We start from the raw sequence: 22,300 nt of genomic DNA, 5'->3' as shown, positions 1-22,300 counted from the left end.
TAGTAATTAAGGAATTTCCTAGCATAAATGTGCTTATTTTAAAAATGACAGAATTTGCCAGTCTTTTAGTGCAAGACCTTTTTCATGTGTGTCCAAAAATAAGGTTTGCTTTTTCTTTTGCAATGTGTGTTGGATTTTTGGTACCGGAGCTCTGCTAACTTTACAGTATGGAAAGTACATACTCCTCAAAGTGCTATATATTCATAGCACTTTCTTATCATTTAAAAAATGTCAGTATGTGTACTTTAGGCTCCCCTTCCAGTTCTGCCTTTAATATTTCCTCAGGTTGTCTTTTTATTGCATTAGTGTTGTCAGTGAGCCAGGTTTGGGCTTAAAATACGCACATTTATGCGTGTTTAAAGAATCATACACCATGATCGGATAGCATTTATCCAAGGAGTCAAGGTGGTTCAACAACTGAAAATACACTAATAGATAATTTATCATAAATGAACAGATTAAATGTGAAAGAACATCAAAAGGGAGCAGAACAGCGTTATCACAAATCTCAACATGGCTAATAAGCATTCTTCCTAATCTAGGAATGAAAGCTTTCCTACCCTTGCAAAATAATCCACAGGAAATAATATGGTCAAACAGTCCCTCCATGTCCAGAAACAGACATGTGCTATTGCCACTACCTTTTCAAAACATTATTCTGCAGGTCCTACATAACACGAAATGATGAAAAAAATTAGTATAAAACTCTAAAAAGAAGAGGCAAAGTGTCATTATTTGTAAATGATATTTTTCTAGAAAAGCAAGAAAATCAACGAACTATTAGAACAAATGTATTCACCAAGTTGGCCAGAGTGAGAATCATTCAGAGGAAATGAAAGGTGTACGGCTTATCTGCAATGTTTCAGTTTTTACAAGAACATATTTTTATATTAGTTGTGTAATTTAAAAGGCTTGGTCAGTCAGACAGTAAGAAAGGAATCCCCTCTGTGGCTACTGGGATATTGAAAGGACTGAACTATTCAGTGGCGCCTTCACTAGAAAAGGTTAAAAAAAAAAGCAAAAAAAGCTGGGACCTACCTAAAACTAGAAATAGTAAAGCCTTTAATATGTAACCCACAAAGTCCAAGCAATTCAGATGGGACAAAGAACGTACACTATAAAATGATTAAACTGCTGGGTAGACATGTGGCCCTGCTCTGACGTCACCTTCCGCCAAAGTAATGACAGGAATAAAAATATCCCTTGAACACAAACAACAGCCGTGCCACAGGCTGGGCACACTGGACTTTTTATTTCCAACCTCTGACAACACCACGGTGATAACCTCTTTCAGGTGCTTTTCTAGCACCAGAAATCTTGACGTTCTTAAAGCTCAGTGGCGGTTAAATCAGGTAGCCTCAAAGATTTGCATATAGAGCATCACATAATCTATAGTAAAGAGAAAAGCTGGGATAAAGTGTCTGCACTCAGATCAGAGCTCCGCAGCAGTTTCTGAAAACGCAGAAGGACACAACCGTGGGGAAGAAATGGTGCCTAAATACGGGGGGCTAAGGAAGCGCCTGGTTTGCCAGAAAATACTCCAACAAACACCTCTTTGCCATATCGATACAAATATTCCTGTTACATAAATAACCAACATTTCTTGAAATCCTTTAAAAACTACACATAAAAAAAGCCCCTCTAAGTTTCTTGAGTCTCCGTTTGTTGAGTTTAATCTATTGCTCTTTGCCCCACTAAAAGAATGAGACAAGCACTCAGTAAACCCCGCACAGTAACCCTACTAAGTAAACTCTAAAGGAAGCCCCCGAAGAGAGTGTGGCCTGGTGCCCAGGCCCCCGGAACCAGGGCTGTTTGCGCACTTAGCTCCCCCCCCCCCCCAAACAAGCCAGTGAATCAGGCACGTTCCAGTCTGGGGCTTTTCCAAGTCTTTGCCCCGCACAGATCCACTCCCCAGGAGCCACAAATGCCATTCAAGCCCCTTTTCAAACAAAACAAATGCATCCAGGACATCGTTAGGGCAAGATTGTGAAAAGTTCTGCACTTTCTCCATCTTGAGATGCCATCACTTCAGTGGTCTGAACGACACTCTAGTCACTGCCTCCTTTTGAGCATTACTGTCCCAACATGAGTTGTGGGCCAAGTGAGCTTCCCACGGGCCATCAAAAGTCTCCAGGTTCCTTTGTTTCTCCTGGGGGTGGGGGAGGTGACAAGCTCGACAGGGCACAACCAGGTACAGAAAGGAAATATTTACTCACACGTCGAGCGTTTTCAACACCATCATTAGCAAGTGAGAACAGCTGCTACCGTGTCCCGAAGCAGCACTGTACAGCTGGGGCGTCTCTTCTCCCCGGGGGAGGAGCGGGCAGGCGGGCTCTGGACAGAGCTGGAGGCAGACGCTCGGGGGACCCCGCAAGCAGGGATGCTGCGCCGAGGGCAGGCGTCCTTTCAGCGTCCAGGGTGCCGGGGCCTTCTCCGGAGTTGCTGGGAGGGGCCGGGCTGCTGCCCTCCTGCAGGCTGTGGACGGGAGCCTTGTGCCCTGAGGGCATCTCCTCTCAGGACCCCTGGGAAAGAAGCGAACTGTGAGGACATCAGGAGTGTCAGTCCTCTCAGCCTACCAGCAGTCAGGTGGACCCCTGACCACAACCAAGCAGAAGATGCCAGATCAAAGGCCCTACCTGAGGGCCCTTCAGATCCACTCCCTGCCTTAGGAAGTCCACCTCTGCCAGGGGCCGAGAACCCAAGGCTCCAATGGGAATTGTCTTCTGGTTGCGGGGATCTAACTTTAAATTCATGACCAGGAGCCCCAGGTGGGCGTGATGCTGCTCAGCAATCAGTCTATGATCTTAGTCTGGTCCCCTCTCTCCTAGATGGTTACTTCTCTCTCCTTCAACCTCCAACAGCTGCTCCCCATCCTCACTCAAGTTGATTCCTCCCCCTTCCCTGAGCAAATAGAAACACTCAAAAAACCTCCCACCAGCTTCCACCACATCTACCCACCTTCCTGCATCGGGGCCACATCCTCTGTCTCCCAGTCACTCTGGATCCACGGTGCTCCTGACCGAGGCCTCCCTAGGAGACCATCCTCCCAGTCACCATGATTTTGCTCTTGTGTCCTGAGCACCATCTAATACACTACTTCCTGTCTCCCCCACATGCATGGATGCTCCGTGAGGGCAGAGGTTCTTTCTAATTTACTATGTTTCCCGCACCCAGAAAGATGCCTGGGATGCAGGAGGCCCCTGCTACATGTTTCTCGAGTGAATGAACAAAGGATGCTGCTTCCTTCTATTGAGCCAACACCCTGAAGCCTGCCTTCAGCCGAGTTCCCAGGGCCTGTCCAGTCTCAATACCACCCCCAGCTCACACTCGGAGCCAGGGCCCCACTCACGGTTCTCACAGTGGGGGCCGTCCCAGCCCTCTCGGCAAGTGCAGAGGTAATTCCCGTTCCGCAGGACGCAGGTGCCCTCATTCATGCATGGGCTGGGTCTGCAGAGGTTCACGGGCCGATTGGCTTCTACAAGAAAGAAATGTGCCCAGGAGATCCCAGCCTGGCTCAGCCCCAAAGACCCCCTCCTCTAAGGAAGCCCAGTACAGCCTTGAGGCCCCTAGGGTAGTGTCGTACACGTCTCAGCGCTAACGTGGGCCCTTAGCCGCAGGTTAGCACGTGGCTGGTGCTCTGTACTGATTGGCTAGGTCAGAGAACCAACCTCCACCCAGCTTCCCTACTCACACCGGGAGACTTTCTCTCGGATGTGCTAGGCTCCTAGCACCACTTACTATTCTTATGACGGCCACATATTTGTAAAAAGGGAGCCCTGGAGTCAGGCTCACCTAGCTGTGTCTGCCCCTTGCTGTGGCATTTACTTCCAAGGTCAGTGTCAACCGTGGGGGATCTGTGGGTAGCCTATCGATGTCTTCTGTTTAGACGGAGTGTGTACACTCTCAAGTTTGGGGATGGGTATCTGTGCTCAATGTTCTGTGCCCTGAATGTCAACTAGGGGATGGTGTGCCTACCGCAGGCCTTCCTGAGCGTGGGATTTTGCACAGAGCCTGGCACGTGGAAAGTGCTTAGTGGCCAGGAGAAGCTGTAACCCCTGTGAAGATGTGAAGGTTCAGGCTGAGGCATCACCCCTCGGGGGCAGCCCTGAGCGCTGTGGATTCCCCCACTCACCTCCACAGAGCCACTCGATGAGTGCGTCCCGGTGGAACCTCAGGTCTGTGTAGGCCGCCACGTGGATCAGGGCGTCCCGGGGACCTGCAAGCCTCCGCAGCACCTCGCTCAGGACGGGCCCCACGCCCACCACCAAGACAGAGACCCCATTGTCCCTCAGCTTCTGGGCAGGGACGGCCGCGTCCTCTGCCCCCCGCCCACCGGTGAGCAGCACCACGGCCTTGGGGACGCCGGGCCGGGCACCCCTCCGGACAGTCATCACCTGGTCATAGATGTGCAGCAAGGCTGTGCCTGCTGAGCCTGCCCCGCCCAGGTAGGGGGCCTGGCTCATGGCCCGCAGCACCGCAGGACGGGCGACGTGGGTGTCCAGCCCGAAGGCTGTCTGGACCTGGCCACCGCCATACACCACCAGGCCGATCTGGGTCACGTCCGGGTTCACGTCAAACTCAAGGGTGCAGCTTCGCACGAAGCTCTGCATCTGGGCGAAATTCTCAGGCCCCACTGAGGCCGAGGCGTCCAGCGTGAAGACCAGGTCCAGCGACTGTACCCGGCAGCCTGCGGAGGATGCAGAGTGGGCCTCGGGGCAGGCTGTGCCAGGTGGAAAGCTGCTCTTCTAAAGCATGCTTAGATTCTGAGCTCCTTATTAATAATAAATGAATAGTAATAAAAAATAGCAACACCTACAATTTCCTGAGTGCATACTCTGTGTACACTGCTTGTCTTACATAATCCTCACAAAAGCCCTTCAGGAGGTGCTACTATTGGTCCCATGTTACTTAAAGTGGAGCCAGCCCCTAGGCACAGGCCTGGGTCGGGCTGCGGTCGCTTCGCAGCGGGCACAGGCACGCAATCTTACCTGGCTGCGGCCGGCTGCACAGCTTCCCTTGCAGCTCCGGGATCTGGTTGAACAGGTCCTGAGGGTCGGTGTAGACCATGACGTGCTCTGGGCTGCCTGTGATCTCCTCCAGCTCCGCCCGCACGGCCTCGCTGCCCACGCCCAGCAGGAGCAGCTCCCGGGCCCTGGCGTGGCGCGCGGGGCCGGCCACCTCGTCCTGGGAACGGGCCTCGGTGAGCAGGACCAGCACTCTGCGGGGCCGGTCCTGGCCGGTCCTGCTGGCGCTCCCAAAGCCGCGCTCTGCCGCCTGCCGCAGGGCACTGCCCGTCAGGGTGGCGCCGCCGCTGAAGGGGATGGCATCGAGGCTCCTGAGCAGGTCGGGCACGTCCTGGTACTCGCCCACGGGCACTGCCACCTCCAGCTCCCCGCTGTACCGGGCCACGCCCACGAGGGCGCGGGTGTCCTCACTCAGCGAGGCCTGCGCAAACCGCTTCACGAAGGCCTTGGCGCGCAGGAAGCCCTCCAGCGTGGTGCCCGCCGAGCTGGCCAGCAGGAAGAGGACATCTACTCTGCACTCCAGGCTCAGCGTCGGCGCTGCCAAAGTCACAGCCGCCATCACGCCCTGGCCACCTGGGGCACGCAGGTCACCTTCCCACCCAAGATGCCCACCCGCCACCCGGGGCAGCAGAAACCTCTCCCAGGTGGGAGACGGGGTGCAGAAACAGGCTCCAGCGGCTCAGTGCCCAGTGCACATCACAGAGCCCTCCCTCCAGGCTCTTGCTAAGGGTCGCCACCAAACTGCTGTTTAAAAATTGACATGTAACCTATTTTATACCTTCCCCCCCATTATGGTTAGTGCTGCTTGTGTCCTGTTTGAGCAATCCTGAAGCTATGCACTACATTTAAAAAACTGTTATTAAACAAGCCCCTACTATGTGTCAGGCATTGTGCTAAGCACTTATCATACTACATAATCTGCTTTCAATCTCCCAACAACCCTGGGAGGTAAAGCCTATTACAGTCTTCATTTCATCTCTTTAAAATCAGAAAGGGTTGAGGCTTCTCTTCCTAAAAAGGGGGACAAGAGGCTCTGCCCAGAACCGGGACCAAGCTGGGCTCTGCGACACTCAGATGTGGAACAGCGACCGTTCGGAAGCTGATACACCGGGAGCCACTGTCCCACCCAGAGCTTTGCCAGCTGAGCTCTTCATTCATGGAGACTCAGAGGCTGTTTCGTGTGAGACATCACAGCGGGGGGTCTTGGTGAGCAGGTGGCTGTAAACCTCAAGGGCTAGTTTCTACCTGGCAGTCTGAATGGTGGGCGGTGAGCGGGGAGCCTGGACTGCCCGCTCCCCAAAGGCCCACTTTGAAGGCCCCGTGCACACGTACCGCAGTCAGCCTGCCCTCTGAAAGCCGGCGGGCACAGGCACTGGTACCTGTCCCGTCCTTCTGGAACACACGTGCCTCCGTTCCGGCAAGGCTGCGAGTCACAGGGGCCTAGGGAGAGAAGCCTGTTTACAGCCCGAGTCCAGCAGCCACTCTGCCCCACCTCCCGGGGGACTGCTCAGGAACGAGCTGCAACACCTGTAGCAGAGGGGACAGAGGCGAGGTATGTAGAGGGCAGTAAAGGACGCTTGATGGTGAGCTGGGTGAGGCCCTGTGTGAATCATAGGCTCACATGGGGATGTGCCAACGGGACCTGGACTGTTACGGATGAATTATGCTCCCCCCACCCCCCGCGCCAAATTCACATGTAGAAGTCCTAACCCTCAGCACCTTAGAATATGACTGTATTTGGAGATCGGGCTTTTAAAGAGGAAATTAAGGCTAAATGAGGTCATTGGGTGGGTCCTAATCCAATATGACTGGTGTCCTTAGGAAAGGAGACACCAGGGACATGCACGAAGCCAAGGCCATGTGAGGCCACAGTGAGAAAATGACCATCTGCAAGCCCAGCAGAGAGGGCTTGGAAGAAATCAAACTCACTGACACCTTGATTTTGGACTCACAGCCTCCAGAACTGTTAAGAAAATACGTATCTGTGGTATAAGCCGCCCAGTCTCTTGTATTTTGTCACAGCAGCCCTAGAAAACTGACACAACCTACCCTAACAACCCACAGCTGCCCAGGAGGAGCTCCAGGCACTGTAATGATGAACTGGAGCTGGACCTGAACCAGGATGGAGGTCTCAGTAACACCAAGCCGACAGCGGGGGAGCCCCAAGACTCGGGGAACGCTGCAGGGCGGGTATGCTGTTTCCCAAGCTCTACGCAGGGTTGTCAGCAGCCTCTGCAGGCTGGCCCAGCCAGACAGCGAGCCTCCGGATCCTGGAGCTAACGAGCGTGGCCTCCTCTGCTTACGCACCTCCATGAGCCCCTCCAAGCTCCAGAATCCTCATCTAAAAAGGTGGTAACTGAACTTGTCCAGTGTTATTGTGAGGATTCCATGGAAAGTCTTGGGACAGAGCCTGACATGAAGCAAACAGTCATGTCTTTACAACAGATAAAAGACTAGCCCAGTCCCAGGGCCCAGGCACAGCAGGAGAATCCAAGATGCAGACAGTACCTGGGCAGGTGGTCCTGTAGCAAGTGGCCGGGTGGCTCACGAACACTCTCTTCCAGCTACAATCCAAGGAAACAAAGGGTAGAGATCAAAGGTTTAACACGAGGGCAGACACCAGGAAGGTTACTTAAAACACAAAGCAGATATAAAAATTCCAACGCAGAAGTGGGTCAAGAAAGACATTCTTTCCTGATTCCGCCCCAGCTTCTGTCTGCACATAGAGTAGGGAATGTTTCCAACTACCCAGAGACAATTTTTAAAAAGATAATGTAAGCTGGCTATCATGTCTGAAGTTGGAGATAATCTGTGTTCCAAACTCTGAATGGTGAGAACAGTTTTCTATTACAAGTTCCTTCCTGCGGCCAGCACAAGGCAGGGGGTAGGGGGTAGGAAACACTCAGAATTAGTCAACTGGATTCTGGCTGTGTGACCCCAGGCAAATTACTTTCCTTCTCTGGTCTTTAGTTCCTTCTTCTATACAGTAACTCTATCTGTAGGTTTCAACTGCATTCCCTGGAGCCTCAATGGAGAGGGAAGGAGACTGGCCACAGCCCTGCCCCTTCACCCTGGATGTGATTTTTCTGGCCTGCACAAGTGTCCATCTGAGGCTGACCGCTCAAGATCATTTTCAGACCACTGGACTTGAGTTACCTCGAGTCCACAGCCACCTGAAGAGACAGTTATCTCCACCTTCCAGATGCAGATATGGGCTCAGAGGGCTGAATTAGGTTGCCCAAAGTCATGCAGTTACTAGAGTCCAGCAGAGCTGGGATCCGGACCCCACCATCTGACTCCAGAGCCCCGGCACGCAGCCCCCTCGGCCTGGGTCTGTGGGATGATGGCTGGCCTCAGCAGGAGCAGAAAGCCCTCCTCTTGGCTTGCAGCAGCTCCAGGTACGCACCCAAGGACATTCTCCTCTTTGGGCTGTGGCAAAGGTTCTCTAACGTTTTCCAAAGAGGAATTCTTCCTGGAGACCTCACCCTGGGTTGCCCACCATGGGGGCAGGCTAATGGGTTCACTTCTAGAATCTACCCTGAAGCAAAACAAGCACTGAAGATAAAAGAAGCACTTGGACACATTCACCGGGGAGCAAAGAGCCTCCTTTCACTTGGAAGCTCAGGTTCCGAGAGCGTCTCCAGTGGCCTCTGATTTGGCATGAGCCCCCATTTCCTCTGAACCAGGTGTGGGCCACAGCCCTTCCCTGCCAAGACAGCCTCCGGACTCTCCAGCGGCCTGCAAGGCCCTCACGCTCTCGGCCAGTCCATCTCATCACTGTGCATGATCTGATCTCATTGGGGGGCAAGCCAAGGGGCAAAGACACAGCTGGTTCAGACGCCACCTGGCCCTCCGGACAGGGCACAGGACAGCTCACCAGTGCCGGCCAGGCACTGCCCTGGAGGTGGTGTGGACAGAGTGCTGCAGGACAGTCCAGGGACTTGTGAGAGACAGGCTGCCGGCTGGGCAGCAGGTGCTCTAGGACACCTGAGCCCCGGTCCTGAAGATCCCAGCATCCCCCACGGCCCCCACACTGGAATTCATCCAAGATCTTAAGCCTCTTGCCTCACCAGGTCCCATAAATGTGGAAACTGGTGCGCAGAGGAACCAAGTTACCAGGTCACCATCCCACATGCAGAGCAGTGCCCCGTAAGACCAGCCTCTGGCTCACTGACCAGCCTCCTGAATGGCTGTGACCCTGCCACCCTCGCTCACCTAGGCGCCTAGGTGGTGTGTCAGTGAGACTCTGACCCACCCAACGCCCTAGGAGCTCTGTCCCTAGCTCCCTTCCAGTACTCCTCCAAACCCTGCGGCTCCTGAGCGCTTGGCCTTGGGGAACTCCAGCCCCACCCAGGCTGTGCCCTTGAGCTCTGACCCCAGACCATATGGACAAACCTGAAGAAAGGACAGGGTGCAGCCAGCACACCATCGGTCCCCCGGGATCCTCTCCAGCACAGGGCATTGCCGACAAGCTCCCTGACTGTCTCCAGTGTCTTGCGCTCGCAGGGGTGAGGCTGGACCTTGCAGTCTGTGTCCACAGCACACACCGGATAGAGAAGGCAGGGTTATGCTTTCCCCCGCTGTGGCTCTACCACCCTCAGCCCTGGCTGCTGCCTTCTGCCTCTCAGGCAGGGCACACTGGGAGGGGCTCTGCTCTGCCCCTTGCTGAGGGGCCAGTCTCTGAGCATCTCCTCCGCACAGGCCCCGCCCTGTACAGCTTTTACATCCCATGCACACATGTATGTTTTCTATAACATACCTCACTCTAGCTCCTGGGAGGATCCTGACAAAAACAACTACAAATGCAGAGATCTCACCCCAAACTGACATGTCCAGGTGCTGACCACAGCAGGCAAGCTGACCTGGCTCTTCCTCCCGAGCAGGGCACAGGTACAGGGGCCCCACGTGCTCCCAAGCCCTGGGCCCCTTTCCTCCACGGAGACAAACTCAGGGGTCCAGTTGAGAAACCCACAGGGACTCGCACAGGGAGGCAGAACACAGCGGAGAGCCCCGGGGCCAATGCTGCTGGACCCCGTTCCTCTCACCACCCCTTCCTGGGGAGGCTCTTGAGTCCTGACCTCAGACTAGGGGGACCCTCCCCATCCCACACCCCACTTCCATAAGGGCAAGCCCGCTCCTTGCCAGTCTGGAAGGCCTTACCTGGAGAGGCGAAGGTACAGATGTCGGAGCTGCTAAGTCTGCTCAAGAGGCCGTTGGTGGCGTCTTCCACCTGTTCAGCCATCAGCACGTGCTGCTCCCTGGGCTCACTGGCCAGCATGTGCAGCTCCTCCCACCTGGGCCCCAGCAGAGAAGTTATACTGCCTTGTCACTCCAAACCCTGCCCAACCTACTCACAACTAACTCCAAAGTGTAGTATGACTCACAAAGTCTCTAGACCTGACTTCTGCCCCTCTCCTATACCTTACCTCTTGTAATTCGCTCCTTGTTTGCTGGGCTCCAGCCATTCCTTGGCTGTCTTGCTGTTCCTATCACACACTAAGCTACCTATGACCACAGGGCCTTTGCACTTGCCATCCACCTGCCTTACCTGCTCAAAAATGAACTCCTCAGAGAAGCCTTGAGAGACCGCAAGGTCTCTAAAATAGCTCTCTTCTCTGCGTCCCATTAATATGTAACCTCTTACCCCACTTTGTTTTTCTCCTTTGCATTTTATTTCCACCTGAAGTTATATCACTTTATTATTAATTCACTGAAGTTTTAGTTCCTTTCCTAGAATGGAAGCTCCATGAAGGCAGGACCTTTGTACTGTTGTTTCTGTATCCCCAGAGCCTAGACTCATGCCTGGCATGAGAAAGACAACCTATATTTATTGATTGAGAGAATAAATAATGCACTAAAATGAATAAAGGGATTTCTATGACCAGGCATGGTGCCCAGACCACAGTCATTTCACTTAATATCCACAAACAACTAGGCTTCCATTGAGGACCTGAATCTCCCTCTCCCCTAAAAAGGCATATTCCAGCATCCAGAGAAATGTGGTTGGAGAAAGGCAGCCAGTCACCCCATTGCCCAGGCTAATCACAATTCTTTCTCAGATTATTCAACTTGAAACTGGGGAAATGAGTCTTTTCTCCCCAGGGTGGAGCTGGGTGCTGCCTGCAGCCACAGTTCCAGCTCCTGAAAGCACCTGGCTGAGACAGGAGAGATGCACAGTGGGGGGGACTGACACAGAATCTCAATGGCGTTTAAGTCCCTGCTCCTCCTGCTCACCCTGAGGGACCCCTGACCCACCCGGCGCAGTTAGATGAGTCCATGAATTTCCATTTCTGCCCAAATAAATTTGAGTTCCTGGAACTTAAAACCAAGCATTTAGACTGAAGTAAGGACAAAGTCTCAGGTTTGCAGATTCGGAGCTCCCCATGTTCTGGCAACATGACAAGTGAAGAAAAGACCGATCCTGTGAGAACCAGCTTGGTGTTCCTGCCACCCCTCTCCCATGGCTGTGAAGTCTCCCGACTGCACCACGGTCCCCAGGCTGACTCACAGGGCTTACCCAGAGTGGCCAAGCCTCTTACCTGGGAAAGCGCACCCCCACGGCAAACACAGTGACCCCTCTTTCCTGCAGCTGCTTGGCTGGCAGGGCCACGTGTCCTTGGGACCTCCCGTCAGTGACGATGATGAGGACCTGGGGCACAGAGGCGTTTCTGCCCCCAGGGAACCCTCTGCGCAGGAAATATTTCAGAGCGAGGCCTGTCTCTGTGGGTCCTCCTCTGAGCTCACCCGGGAGGGAAAAAGCAAAGGTGACATTGGCAGGCAGCCTGAAACAGTGGCTCCTCCGTTAGCAGTGACGGCCAGGTTCTCCTGGCAGAGGTCAAAGTGGTAATTCCACCATGAGAGATGGACTTTCTCACTCTCTAAACCACAATGATGATGAATAGAAATGAACTTCTCCTGTGATCTGAAGACACACCCCACCCAGCTCTGTGGTTTAGGTGACGTCACCCTTCGGGTCATCCCCAATGATGGCTCTGGGCTGACAACTCCCATGGTCTGTCTAACACCCACCTCCCATCTCCCTGCCCATGTATCATTCCCATTTGTTATGGCTCAACATCTCCCTGGGGTGGGCGAGCAGGTAACAGAGCTCAGTAAGAACCCCTGAGAGTGAAGGACAGGGCTTTGCTGAAAGGGTCCGATGGGGTCCTTTCCACAATCGGACCGTCCTGGCCCACTTCTAGGTTCAGGGTCAGGAGGTGGGAGGCTGAACTGCTTGACTGCTTCCAGAGCAGGGCAGGTGACAACATCCCATCTCACTGGGATGCTAGGATTCTGGGGCCTTACATCCCAGTTACAGGGACTGTCGATGGGCTTGGAATCCCAGCGCAGAATCTCTACTACATCTCACAATAGCAGTCCTCAGAAGGAGGCCTGCCGGCTCTCAGTGTCAACTGGGCAGATAATCATGACTCACAACAATGGATTTTAGGCCAACTTTCAGGGAATGGTAACACATCCAAACATGAGCAATTATTAACTCCATGCACAGAGGAAATCCTATTAGATCATTCCGAAACGCTAACTAATCACAGCCTACAGACTACGGCAGGGGCACGTCTATACTCATTAAAGTCTGAGTATAAATTAAGGCAGTGCCTGCCTTTAATTCAGCTCTCTCAGAGGAGCCTAAGGCCGTTCTCCTAAGGTGAAAATACCCAACTAGTCTGCCATGAGTCTTCCTGCCCAGGCATCTCTCCAGGTTTGCTCTCCTCCCAGCAGCTACTCACTGATCTAGGCTCCTTTCCTTTCGTGGCTTCCCCTTCCTCTCAGTCCTCAAAGTCCTCTCCACTCAGCACAGAGGTGAGGAAAGAGCATGGAAGCCTGTGCTTGGGGAGGATTTATGAACTACGCCTAGAAGATTCTTCACTTTATTGCTGCTTTCTGTCATCTGTGAGCTCTTAAAAGGCAATTCTCTTTGTGGAGCTCCATTAAGTTAATGAATGTCAACCAGAGTGGACAATTCCTAGAACTAAGACTTAGTCTACAACAGATCAGGATCTGTGTCAATTAAAAAGCTGCTTACTGTTTTCAGGGCCCCCTGTATGGCCCCCAAAGTTCCTGCTGTGCCCAGTGAGGGGGTTTGGGCTTATTGAGAGCACTGGTGGACCTACAGGAAGGAGCCTGTGACTGGAAAAAGGACCTCAGCGCTCAGGGCCTCTGTGACTGGAGGTGACACCTAAAAATTGCTGAGAGCACATACTGCAGTGGACACTAGTGCAAGGGGCAGCAGAGACCAGAGTGACAAGTGGCAAGTTCAGGACATTCTTTTGTGAGGGACCTATAAAAAGTATTATGTGTAAGTATGTGTGTATAACACATTCATATATAGAGAAGTATATGTTTACGTGCTTCTGTAATATACACATAAAAGTATTTACACAAGAAATATATGTATGTACACATGTGCATATATACACGTCATATACACACACACAGCAGCTGACTGGTAATGTGAGTAAAGTTATGGCCCCACGACACGCATCCATTTATAGGGTGTGCATGTGTATCAGCACACGAACAGCTATTCATCATTTCAAAGCACTCTCACTACAGAGGAGCACTGGCTCTCTTTAGAGACCACAGACACGAGGCTTCAAGAAGTGTGGTGGACTCTCCGCGCTGTGGCAGTCACCAGGGCCAGTGTTCTTCCCAACACCTGCTCTTAATTCCAGTCTTGACCTTCGCTGGTTCTTTCTCCCAGGTAACTGACAACTACACATAATAGCAGCAAATATTTTTTTAACTCGCATGTCAGGTCTCATCTGGAACATCATGGGGTAATAGGGGCAGCCTCGAGAAGGGAACACTCATTACCCACTAAGCACAGTTGGGATTCTGGACACCGCAGCCCTCTCTGGGAGGCCAAGGGCAGGGCCAAACCCTTAAGGGTGATTTTAAGAGCAGCCAGCCGCATCCCAACCAGGGCAGAATCTGAGCATACATACTTGAAAACCATGCTCTTGAGTTTTGTCTTCACTTCCTGTTGGGTTGACAAGGAGTCCAAGGGGAATTCCAGCCAAGGAGCGGAACTGAACTGGGCTGCTCCCACCCTGACCTGCAGGAGGACACAGGCCCGGAGTTGAGAGCGGGGTCAAGTCACAAACATTCCTAAGAGGGGAGGTAGGATGAGAAAGGTTAACGACCCTGCCTCCCGCCCGCTCAACAAAGTCCAGTGTCAGAGCTTTCTCTGGTCTCCTTAAGAAGAGGTTCCAAAGCCCAGAAGGTTCTGGAAGGAAAGAGTCAAGTCTGCCTGTATTCTGCACTGACAACCAGCCTTCAGTTCTCTCCATCCCCTCACTGTGGTGCGAGCATCTTCAGGGCGGGGTCTCTGCTCACACTTACGAGTGCCTACCGGGGGCACGCACTGTTTTAAGCAATCTCACATTACTTCATTTAATCCAGAGGCACTATTCAGACCCACATTACTGTGGGAGACACTAAAATGCAGAGAGGACACAGATCTGGCCCCGGGTGAGTGAGAAAGGGGGGCAGGCCGCTGGACTTAGTGTCTGTGATCTTCACAAGGCTCAGCTCTACTGCTCGCCTTCTCGGCGGCCGGTCACAGGCCTTCAGCCAAACGCTCGCGGAGCCGGCCAGGGGCGTCGCAGAAGCTAACCGCAGCCACCATCCCTGCTGGCTCATCACTGACCACAGCCACTGCGCACCCACCCGTGGTTACAGAGACCCTGCCCTAAAGGTGCCATGCTAGGGAAAGGCCAGCTACGTGATTTGGGGACATCTGGGGAAACCTGCAAAGGAATAAGGGTCCATTGCAAAGGGATTCAAGATTTAAATGTGGAAAGCATAACCATAAAAATTCTAGAAAAAAACTTGGGAGAGCTCCTTTAAAACCTCAAAGTAGAAAAGACCTTACTATGACTAAAACTCCAGGCGCCATAAAGGAAAGATTGACAAATCTGACTACAGGAAGAAAACTTCTGCAGGGCAACACATTCCATGGTCCAACCAAAAAATGAAGACAAAACAGAATTTGCAACTCAGGTTGGAGACAAAGGGTTAGCTTCCCCAATATATAAAGAGTGTCTAGGAATAGATGTGTAAAAGACTAACAATCCAAAAAAAAAAAAAAAAGGGCAAAGGATATGAACAGAGATCACAGAACAGGAAATACAAATGGCTCTTTAATACACGAACAGCTGTTTGAAGGGACCACACTGAGGAACAGCAAAAAGCCAGATACAGTGTTTGCAGGGGGTACGCAGCATTCTCAAACTTTAAGGGTAAGAACATAAATGTTACAGTATCCATGGGAGCAATTTGTTGTCAGTATTTATTGAAAATTATAAATGCATAACACTATTGGGAATTCATCCTACAGATATACTTCCACATGTGCAAATGACATATTTTCAAGCTCACAGTATATTTGTAACAGCAAATGGCCATCAACAGGGGGTTGGTTAACTAAACATTGGTAAATCCTTACTGGAGCATGAATCCGCTATAAAAGATAACATATACCTACATTATACCTATATCACCTAGATACCTAGTTATGGAAAGACTTTCAAGACAATGTGGAGAGAAGCAGGCAAGGGACAAGACAGTGTGTATCACTTGCTACTTTGTATAAAAGGGGAGGGAAAAAGATCACAAACTCATCTTGCCCACATCTGCATGAAAGGACTCTGTAAGGATGCTTGAGGAAGCAGGCGGGGGACCGAGCAAATGGAAAGTGTGTGGGTAGGAGGGACACTTTTCATGAGATGTCTTTTCATTGAACCATGAGAACGAATTACTTAGTTTAAAAAGAAGCCTCCCTTGAGACCAACAGCTGGGTGTATTTACTTGAATTAAACAGGAAGGATACAACTTCAAAACAAAACCAGATACAAGCAGCCTGAGTCAGTAGTTGAGGCATCTAATTTAATTGGTGGTTTGGGAGCAAAAGAGCTGCCTTTTATCTCCAGTTTACTGTATGCTCAGAAGCCAGCCCGCCCAGACTTCTCACCTCCCTGCTGAGATCATTATATTAGAGCCAGGAAGTGAACTTCTCAGCTTGCTGCTTTTTTTTTTTTTAACTTCTCAGCTTTTAAATATTGAGAGGAAGACTTCAAACACCTTAAATCCACCTCAACAACAGAGCATCCATAAAAGCCTTAATTTATAGCGACTTGAAAATTTCTTCCTGAAAACTGAAGCTATAGAAAGTAAGATCCCTGTATATGGAGATAACAAGGAGACATCAACTCTTTTGTACGTGGACATAAGACGACAAAAATGCAGCAGCAAGAACACAAAACCTGAAGCCAACTCAGGTGGAACCGCCTGAAATCACCCTGATTTGGAAAACCCTTCACTAGCGACCCAGCAAGTTGGACAGAGTGCCCGAGGTCGCGATGCTCACGCGCTCACTGAGACAGACACCCGAGCCCTGCGCGCAAGTCTGGCTGTGAGAAAGTTTCTCCCGGGCCAAGCCCACGTATTATTTCCCTACACACACAGCTTCTGCCCTCTTACGAAAATGGAGCCACTGTGTACCTCTTTCATCTAAAAATGATAATCAGGTTCCCTCATATATGGAAATGTCCAGGCCTCTCACTGTTCCACTCTTTGTTGTGGCCACTGTCCGATTTGCCAACATCTAACCTAAGAAGACCACGTTCTAGAGGTGGCCTGCAACACTGAACTCGGAGGCCCTGTGGATTGGCACAGCTACTCCCCAAAACTCGGGTGGGCCATGGAGTTTTTCATTTCTCTTTGAGAATCCTGAATTCCATCAGCACCCTTCACTCCCCCCCTCCCCCACACACACACACTGCCATGTGGTCTACTTCCTATATGACAGCAGGGTGTAAAGTCACCTCATCCTAGCCCAATGGGTAGGGACAAATGACACCTAATGAAACAAATCCTAAGCTGATAGTCAGAAGCCCCAGTTCTTCCACATTTAGCTCTCTTTTAAGATTGCTGTGTGACCCTAGGCAGTCACTTAGCCTCTCTGAGCCCGTTTCCTCATCTGTAAACATTCCCTAATGGTTCTTTTCTCCCAACTTGCCATCCACTGGGATCTCTTGGCCACCCACTTTAGGACATACTACATCAATGCCAAGGTCAACGGTGTTGGATCTTTATGGCTCTTCCTCCATGAATATCTAGTGAAATTTTATAGGGAATCATTTCCTTTTAACAGCAGAGCCCTGTGTGGAAGAGGGTGGAGACTGAGCAGTCCTTGGCCCTGGCCCCTTTAGGGTCTGTGTTGGGCTGACTGCACAGTGGGAACTTCTGGGCTGCCCTGCTATGGTGTCTTCAAATAGCTATGCAAGACTGCCTGGGGTCCAGGGTAATGGCTCACTCTCCCAAAACAACATGCCATTCTGGAGAAAATCTGGTCCCCATGAAAGGCCACTTTTGCTCCTAAATCCTAGTGGTTTTCCTGGAACCCAGGAATGTCATCTTGGAAAACCATCGTTGGGAGTGTATTTAGAACAAATTGCTGAGTTAAAGGGTCCAAGCCTTTGTAACTCTGATGGACACTGTTGGATTCCCCCTTAGAGAGGCTGCATGCTCCCACCAGTGGTGTGTGAGAAGGTCAGTTTCCCGGAGACGTGCCAATGGAACATGTCACCAAAGTTAGGATTTTTTCTAATCCAGTAGGTGAAACATGGTGTATCCATCAGAGACTTGCTATTACATTGAGTGAGGTGGTTGGGCATCTTTGCAAATGTCCAAGGGCACTTTGTGTTTTGTTTTCTGGGAACTGTCTGTATATGTTCACAGCCCATTTTTCTACCAAGTTATTCCAAAGTGCTCCTTCTTCTAGCCACAAGAGCCATAGCTAGTACGCTCTGCTGATATTTCAAACCTACTATCTGGAGCCAGGAAGAACAAGAAATGGACACACTGGCTGGATCACCCAGGCAGGAACAGTTGCTTTCACGTGAACAGAGAGGGTAGGAGCTGTGCTTCGTATTGAGATTCTAGTCTCGGGAGGTAGTTACATGCTTTCCCTCACCCACTGTTGTGCAAACACAACATCTTTCTAATGGGAAACCAAATCCACACATTCACCACCACCCATGAACATGGACAAGCACATGCCTCAGGTCTGGTCACACAATCTCTTCCCTTGAACTACTGTGATTGGTTAAGAGATTGTCATGTGACCTACACCTGCCCAATCAGAGCCTTCCCTGGGACTGTTGCCAGATGCAGAGAAGAAACCCACTTTCTTTTTACTGGTGTCACCAGCTTGAAGGGTGATGCAGGGCCGCTTTGCTATGTGCAGAAAACATGCCTGGGATGAAGCCAACCATAGAGAGCAAAACTGAAAGAAGAGAGATTGAGCCCTTGGAGCCCACCGTGCCTGGAACCACAATTCACCCCCTTAGTCTTCCTACTTCCAGGAGCCAGTAAATTCCCTCTTCCGCTTAAGACTGGATTTCTGTCTCTTGCAACCAAAGACACCCTAAATACAAAGAGAGCAAGACTTGCACTCACCTTCTCAGGGTTGATGTCCAGAGCGTTGCAGACTGTGATGGCAAAGTGCTTGGCTCTCTCAAAGCTCCCTTTCCCGATGCTGTAAGAGCCATCTATCAGAAACAGGACATCCAGCGCAGCTGAGCACCACATGACTGGGGAGAGGGGGACAGATGGGTGAATCAGCTTCATACAATTCACCCATTGAAATACATAACTCAATGGTTTTGAGTAAACTCACAAATACATTCATCACCTCTGCCAGTTTTAGAATCTTCTCTGCTACCTCAGAAACCCTGTACCCCGCAGCTCTCGGCCCCTCACCCCACTCCTAAGTACCTGTGACGTTTGAGGAAAGCAGGGCCCAGTCACAGCCCTCAGGACAAAGTGCTAGGAAGCGGTGGAGCCAGGAATCAAGTCCAGGCTGCGGGGCTGCAGAGTTCAAAGCCCGCCTCCCCGTGAAGACGCCAGGACAGTGGAAGGAAGACAGGCCCCGGTGACAGGGCGCCACCCAGGAGGCAGCAAACCGAGGGGATTTCACCGGAGACGGGGGAAGGGATGTGCCAGCCCTGGGAGCGGGCTGCTTGGGCTTGAGCACCGGAGGGGTGCTGAGTGGGGCAGAAGAGAGGGAACCGGGAGGGAGACGAGGCTGGGTGCGTGGACGGCGGTTGCCAAAGACGGCCTTGAAGCGTAGGCCACGACATCTGGCGACAGGTGAAATAAGTTGGTCAGGGAAAGACAAATGCCATGTGGTTTCATTTATATGTGGAATCTAAAGAACCAAATAAATGAACAAACCAAAAAGAAACAGGCTCATAGATACAGGGAACAGGCTGGTGGGTGCCGGAGGGGAGGGGGTTCGGGGGACTGGGGGAAGGAGGGGAAGGGGTTGACAAGTCCAGATGGGAAGTCACAGGACAGTCACGGGAGGCAGAGCCCAGCACAGGGAATACAGTCAGGAGCACTGTAATAACCGTGTAGGGGGCCAGGTGGGAGCTGGAAATATCGGGGGACCACTTTGTAAAGTACATGGTTGTCTGACCACCATGCTGTACACCTGAAACCAATACGAAATAATACTGAAAGGAAACTGTAATTGAAAAATAATAAATATAAAAAAATTTTTTAAAAGAAATTTGGCAACAGGGATTTACTGAGGGTTTTTACTCAAGAGAGAGACTTGGTTGGGCCCGTTTCAGGGGCATGAATGGAAAACGGGAGTGGGGTGGAAACTGCCTGGAGTAACATGGTTTCCCTTGGGTCCGTCCCAAAGAGGCTGAGAGGGCTGAATAAAACATGGGCTTACTTTTGCTGGCAGCTGCAATCTTCCCAAGGGTCTCCCTGCTCACGTGGACTTCCTGGAGAGGGAGGCAGGCCGGCGCTGGGGGAGAAGACACCAGAAGCCGTCATTACACGGCAGAGCGGAGGGGCCTCGGTCTACAGTGTGCGACCAGAGCAAACAGGCGGTAAGAAAGAAAACAGGAGCGTGGAGGAGTTTAATGATACTGTATCTCAAAAATTACTAGATGGATAGCAGAAAGGAACCCCCAATTACCTCTCTGGATCAAGTACCTTTGTATTTAATTTCGAAGAGAAAAATTAAAAATATACACAGAGGCTCTAGAGAGAGCCTGTGATTCAGAGTTTTGCCCTGGCGCAAACTACTAACCGAGACCTCTGCTCATCGCCACAGAAGTTAACCTGGGATGGGAACAAATAACTCAGAAAAGAGAATTCACAGAAAAGCACATAAGCACCGAGCAGACGCCGTGTCCGTGCGAGGCGCTGAGGTTGCACAGAAGTGCGGAAAGAATGTGCAGTCCCTTTCTCATGGAGCTTATATCTGGTGGAGATGGACACTAATTTTTAAAAACTCACACAGAAATAAATTCATATCTGTGTTAAATGCTATAGAGCAGAGGGACCAAAGCTATAGGAGGTTTTAACAGGGGGATCTGACCTGACCTGGGGGTTCAGGAGGACGGCAGGGTGCTGAAGGATGGGTAGTTGACCAGGGTGGCAGTGCTGGGGTAACGCAGTGATCCGGGCACAGGGGCCACCGTCACTGAGAATTCCTAGGGCAGGAGGCAGCAAGGGTGCTAGGCAGGCAGGGCCATGGGCTGCAGCACAAAGGGGCGCAGAGGGGAGGAAGGTGGCTATGGGGTCCGACCAGGCAGGGCCCCCGAGAGCAACGGGCCATGACTGAAAAGTTTCAGGCAGGGGTTGGAGGTGGAAAGGGATCCAGACATGATCGGATTTGCATTTTGAAAAGGTTGCTGTGCAGAGAGCGGGCTGGAGATCCCAGGGAGGCCAGTCAGGAGGCTACTGCAACGGTCCGAGCCTGAGGTGATGGGGCAGACCAGGTGGGTGGCCGTGAAGTGGAGACACAGATGCATTCAAGGGACCTCTTGACGTTACAACTGACAGGATATGAGACAAACCAAACTGCTCAACACCTTACCCCAGCCCCAAACACCACAAAAACTTACCTCCAGCAAACAAGAAAATGCAGATGGCCTCCAGCAACAGAACAGAGGGCATGTTGAGATGACTACAGGGCCAGCACAAGGAAAAAAGCAACAACAGTCATCTCCGTGAGCTCCCCAAGTCACACACCCAAACCAGATGACAGCGCCCCAGCCTCCCCAGGGCATCAGTATGACCCTAGAGGCCCCTCCTCACATAGAAACTACAGTAGCCTGGAGGAGACCCAATTCCCAAGAGCCACAGGAGACTCTATTCCAATGACTTTGATTTTCAAGGACAGTCTAACATCTTTCCACACCCCCCCCCACCCCCCGGCTCCTTCTCGGACTTGGGCAAGGAGCAAGCCCTATGTCCAGGATGGAGAGACGGGGTCCTGGCGTGAAGATTTGATTTCAGTCTGGTATCTGTATTTTATGAAACCTGGCACAGTCACCAAGCCTGCACTTTCTAAACAGCTTATTTATAAACAGCAATGTGGCTGGGGAAGAAACAAATTTAAGTTTTTTTATTGCCTGATAATGCTTATAGGATGGGTGAACATTCAGTTCTATGGAGCCTGATTATTTATCGATTTTTGAGGGAAGTATTAGCAGGAAAAGTGAGAACTTTTAATAAGACACTGACTGTCACACTGATTCCACAGGGCACACACCTGAGCGCACTTCTGATTTTAGCTGCCAGGCCTAGGAAGTGTATCAGTATCTTTTCAATCACAGGCTGGTTACTTCTAGATCAATCCTTGTGCTCACTGCATTCATATTTGTAGCAAGATAAATGAAACCGATGTTATTTCGATGCTGGTGAAGTACTAATAGTACTCTTTACTCACTGTTCCCACCCCATCATTTCAAACACTCAGTTTCTTCTCCCTTCCTCACATATCAAAACTTTGTTGTAATACCAATTCAACATTCTAAATACAACCCTGTATCTAAAAACTTTTTTAAAAGAATGAATTTCACAGTACAACTCAACAGCTACTACCATCAAGTGAGTGTTTACTGCGTGCCTGCTGCCGGGCTCCATACTTTTGGGTCTTCTCTCTCCTAATCCACACAGCCAGCCAGTAAGAGCAGTATTTCCATTTTACAGATGAGAAAACTGAGGCGTGGAGAAGTTAAGTGTTTTGCCCCAGGTTAAACAGTGAATAAGAGGATCGGTCTCCACTCTGGCCTCTGGTTCAACCCATCACCTTCCTGATTCTGGGGAACCAGGAGAGAGGAACAGAAGTATAACTAAAAGTCTGCCACCCCAAACCCTGCCCTTTGGCAGTTTTCTACCTGGCTAATAACCTGCCAGCAACTCCCACACTGGAGCACAGGAGAAGA

General features: G+C 51.1%; 1 protein-coding gene across 1 annotated transcript; it reads right to left on the bottom strand.

The window, feature by feature from the left end:
- Window positions 1-369: 369 nt before the first annotated feature.
- On the bottom strand, window positions 370-21,684 carry VWA2 (von Willebrand factor A domain containing 2). The gene is made up of 14 exons (XM_081157405.1): window positions 21,625-21,684; window positions 20,975-21,036; window positions 19,792-19,866; window positions 18,507-18,640; window positions 13,991-14,100; window positions 11,564-11,758; window positions 10,185-10,318; window positions 9,420-9,552; window positions 7,533-7,588; window positions 6,357-6,464; window positions 4,989-5,561; window positions 4,133-4,687; window positions 3,350-3,475; window positions 370-2,522 (listed from the first exon to the last, which is right to left on the bottom strand). Exons 2-14 carry the CDS (start codon window positions 21,024-21,026, stop codon window positions 2,407-2,409), a joined length of 2,367 nt encoding a protein of 788 aa, XP_081013531.1. The 5' UTR covers window positions 21,027-21,036; window positions 21,625-21,684; the 3' UTR covers window positions 370-2,406.
- Window positions 21,685-22,300: the final 616 nt, after the last annotated feature.

Source organism: Miniopterus schreibersii, assembly GCF_964146895.1.
Source record: "Miniopterus schreibersii genome assembly, chromosome: 14".
In the NCBI taxonomy this organism is placed as follows: domain Eukaryota; kingdom Metazoa; phylum Chordata; class Mammalia; order Chiroptera; family Miniopteridae; genus Miniopterus; species Miniopterus schreibersii.
Note: the sequence above shows the minus strand (reverse complement) of the source record. Positions and strands in the feature narration are given on the sequence as shown.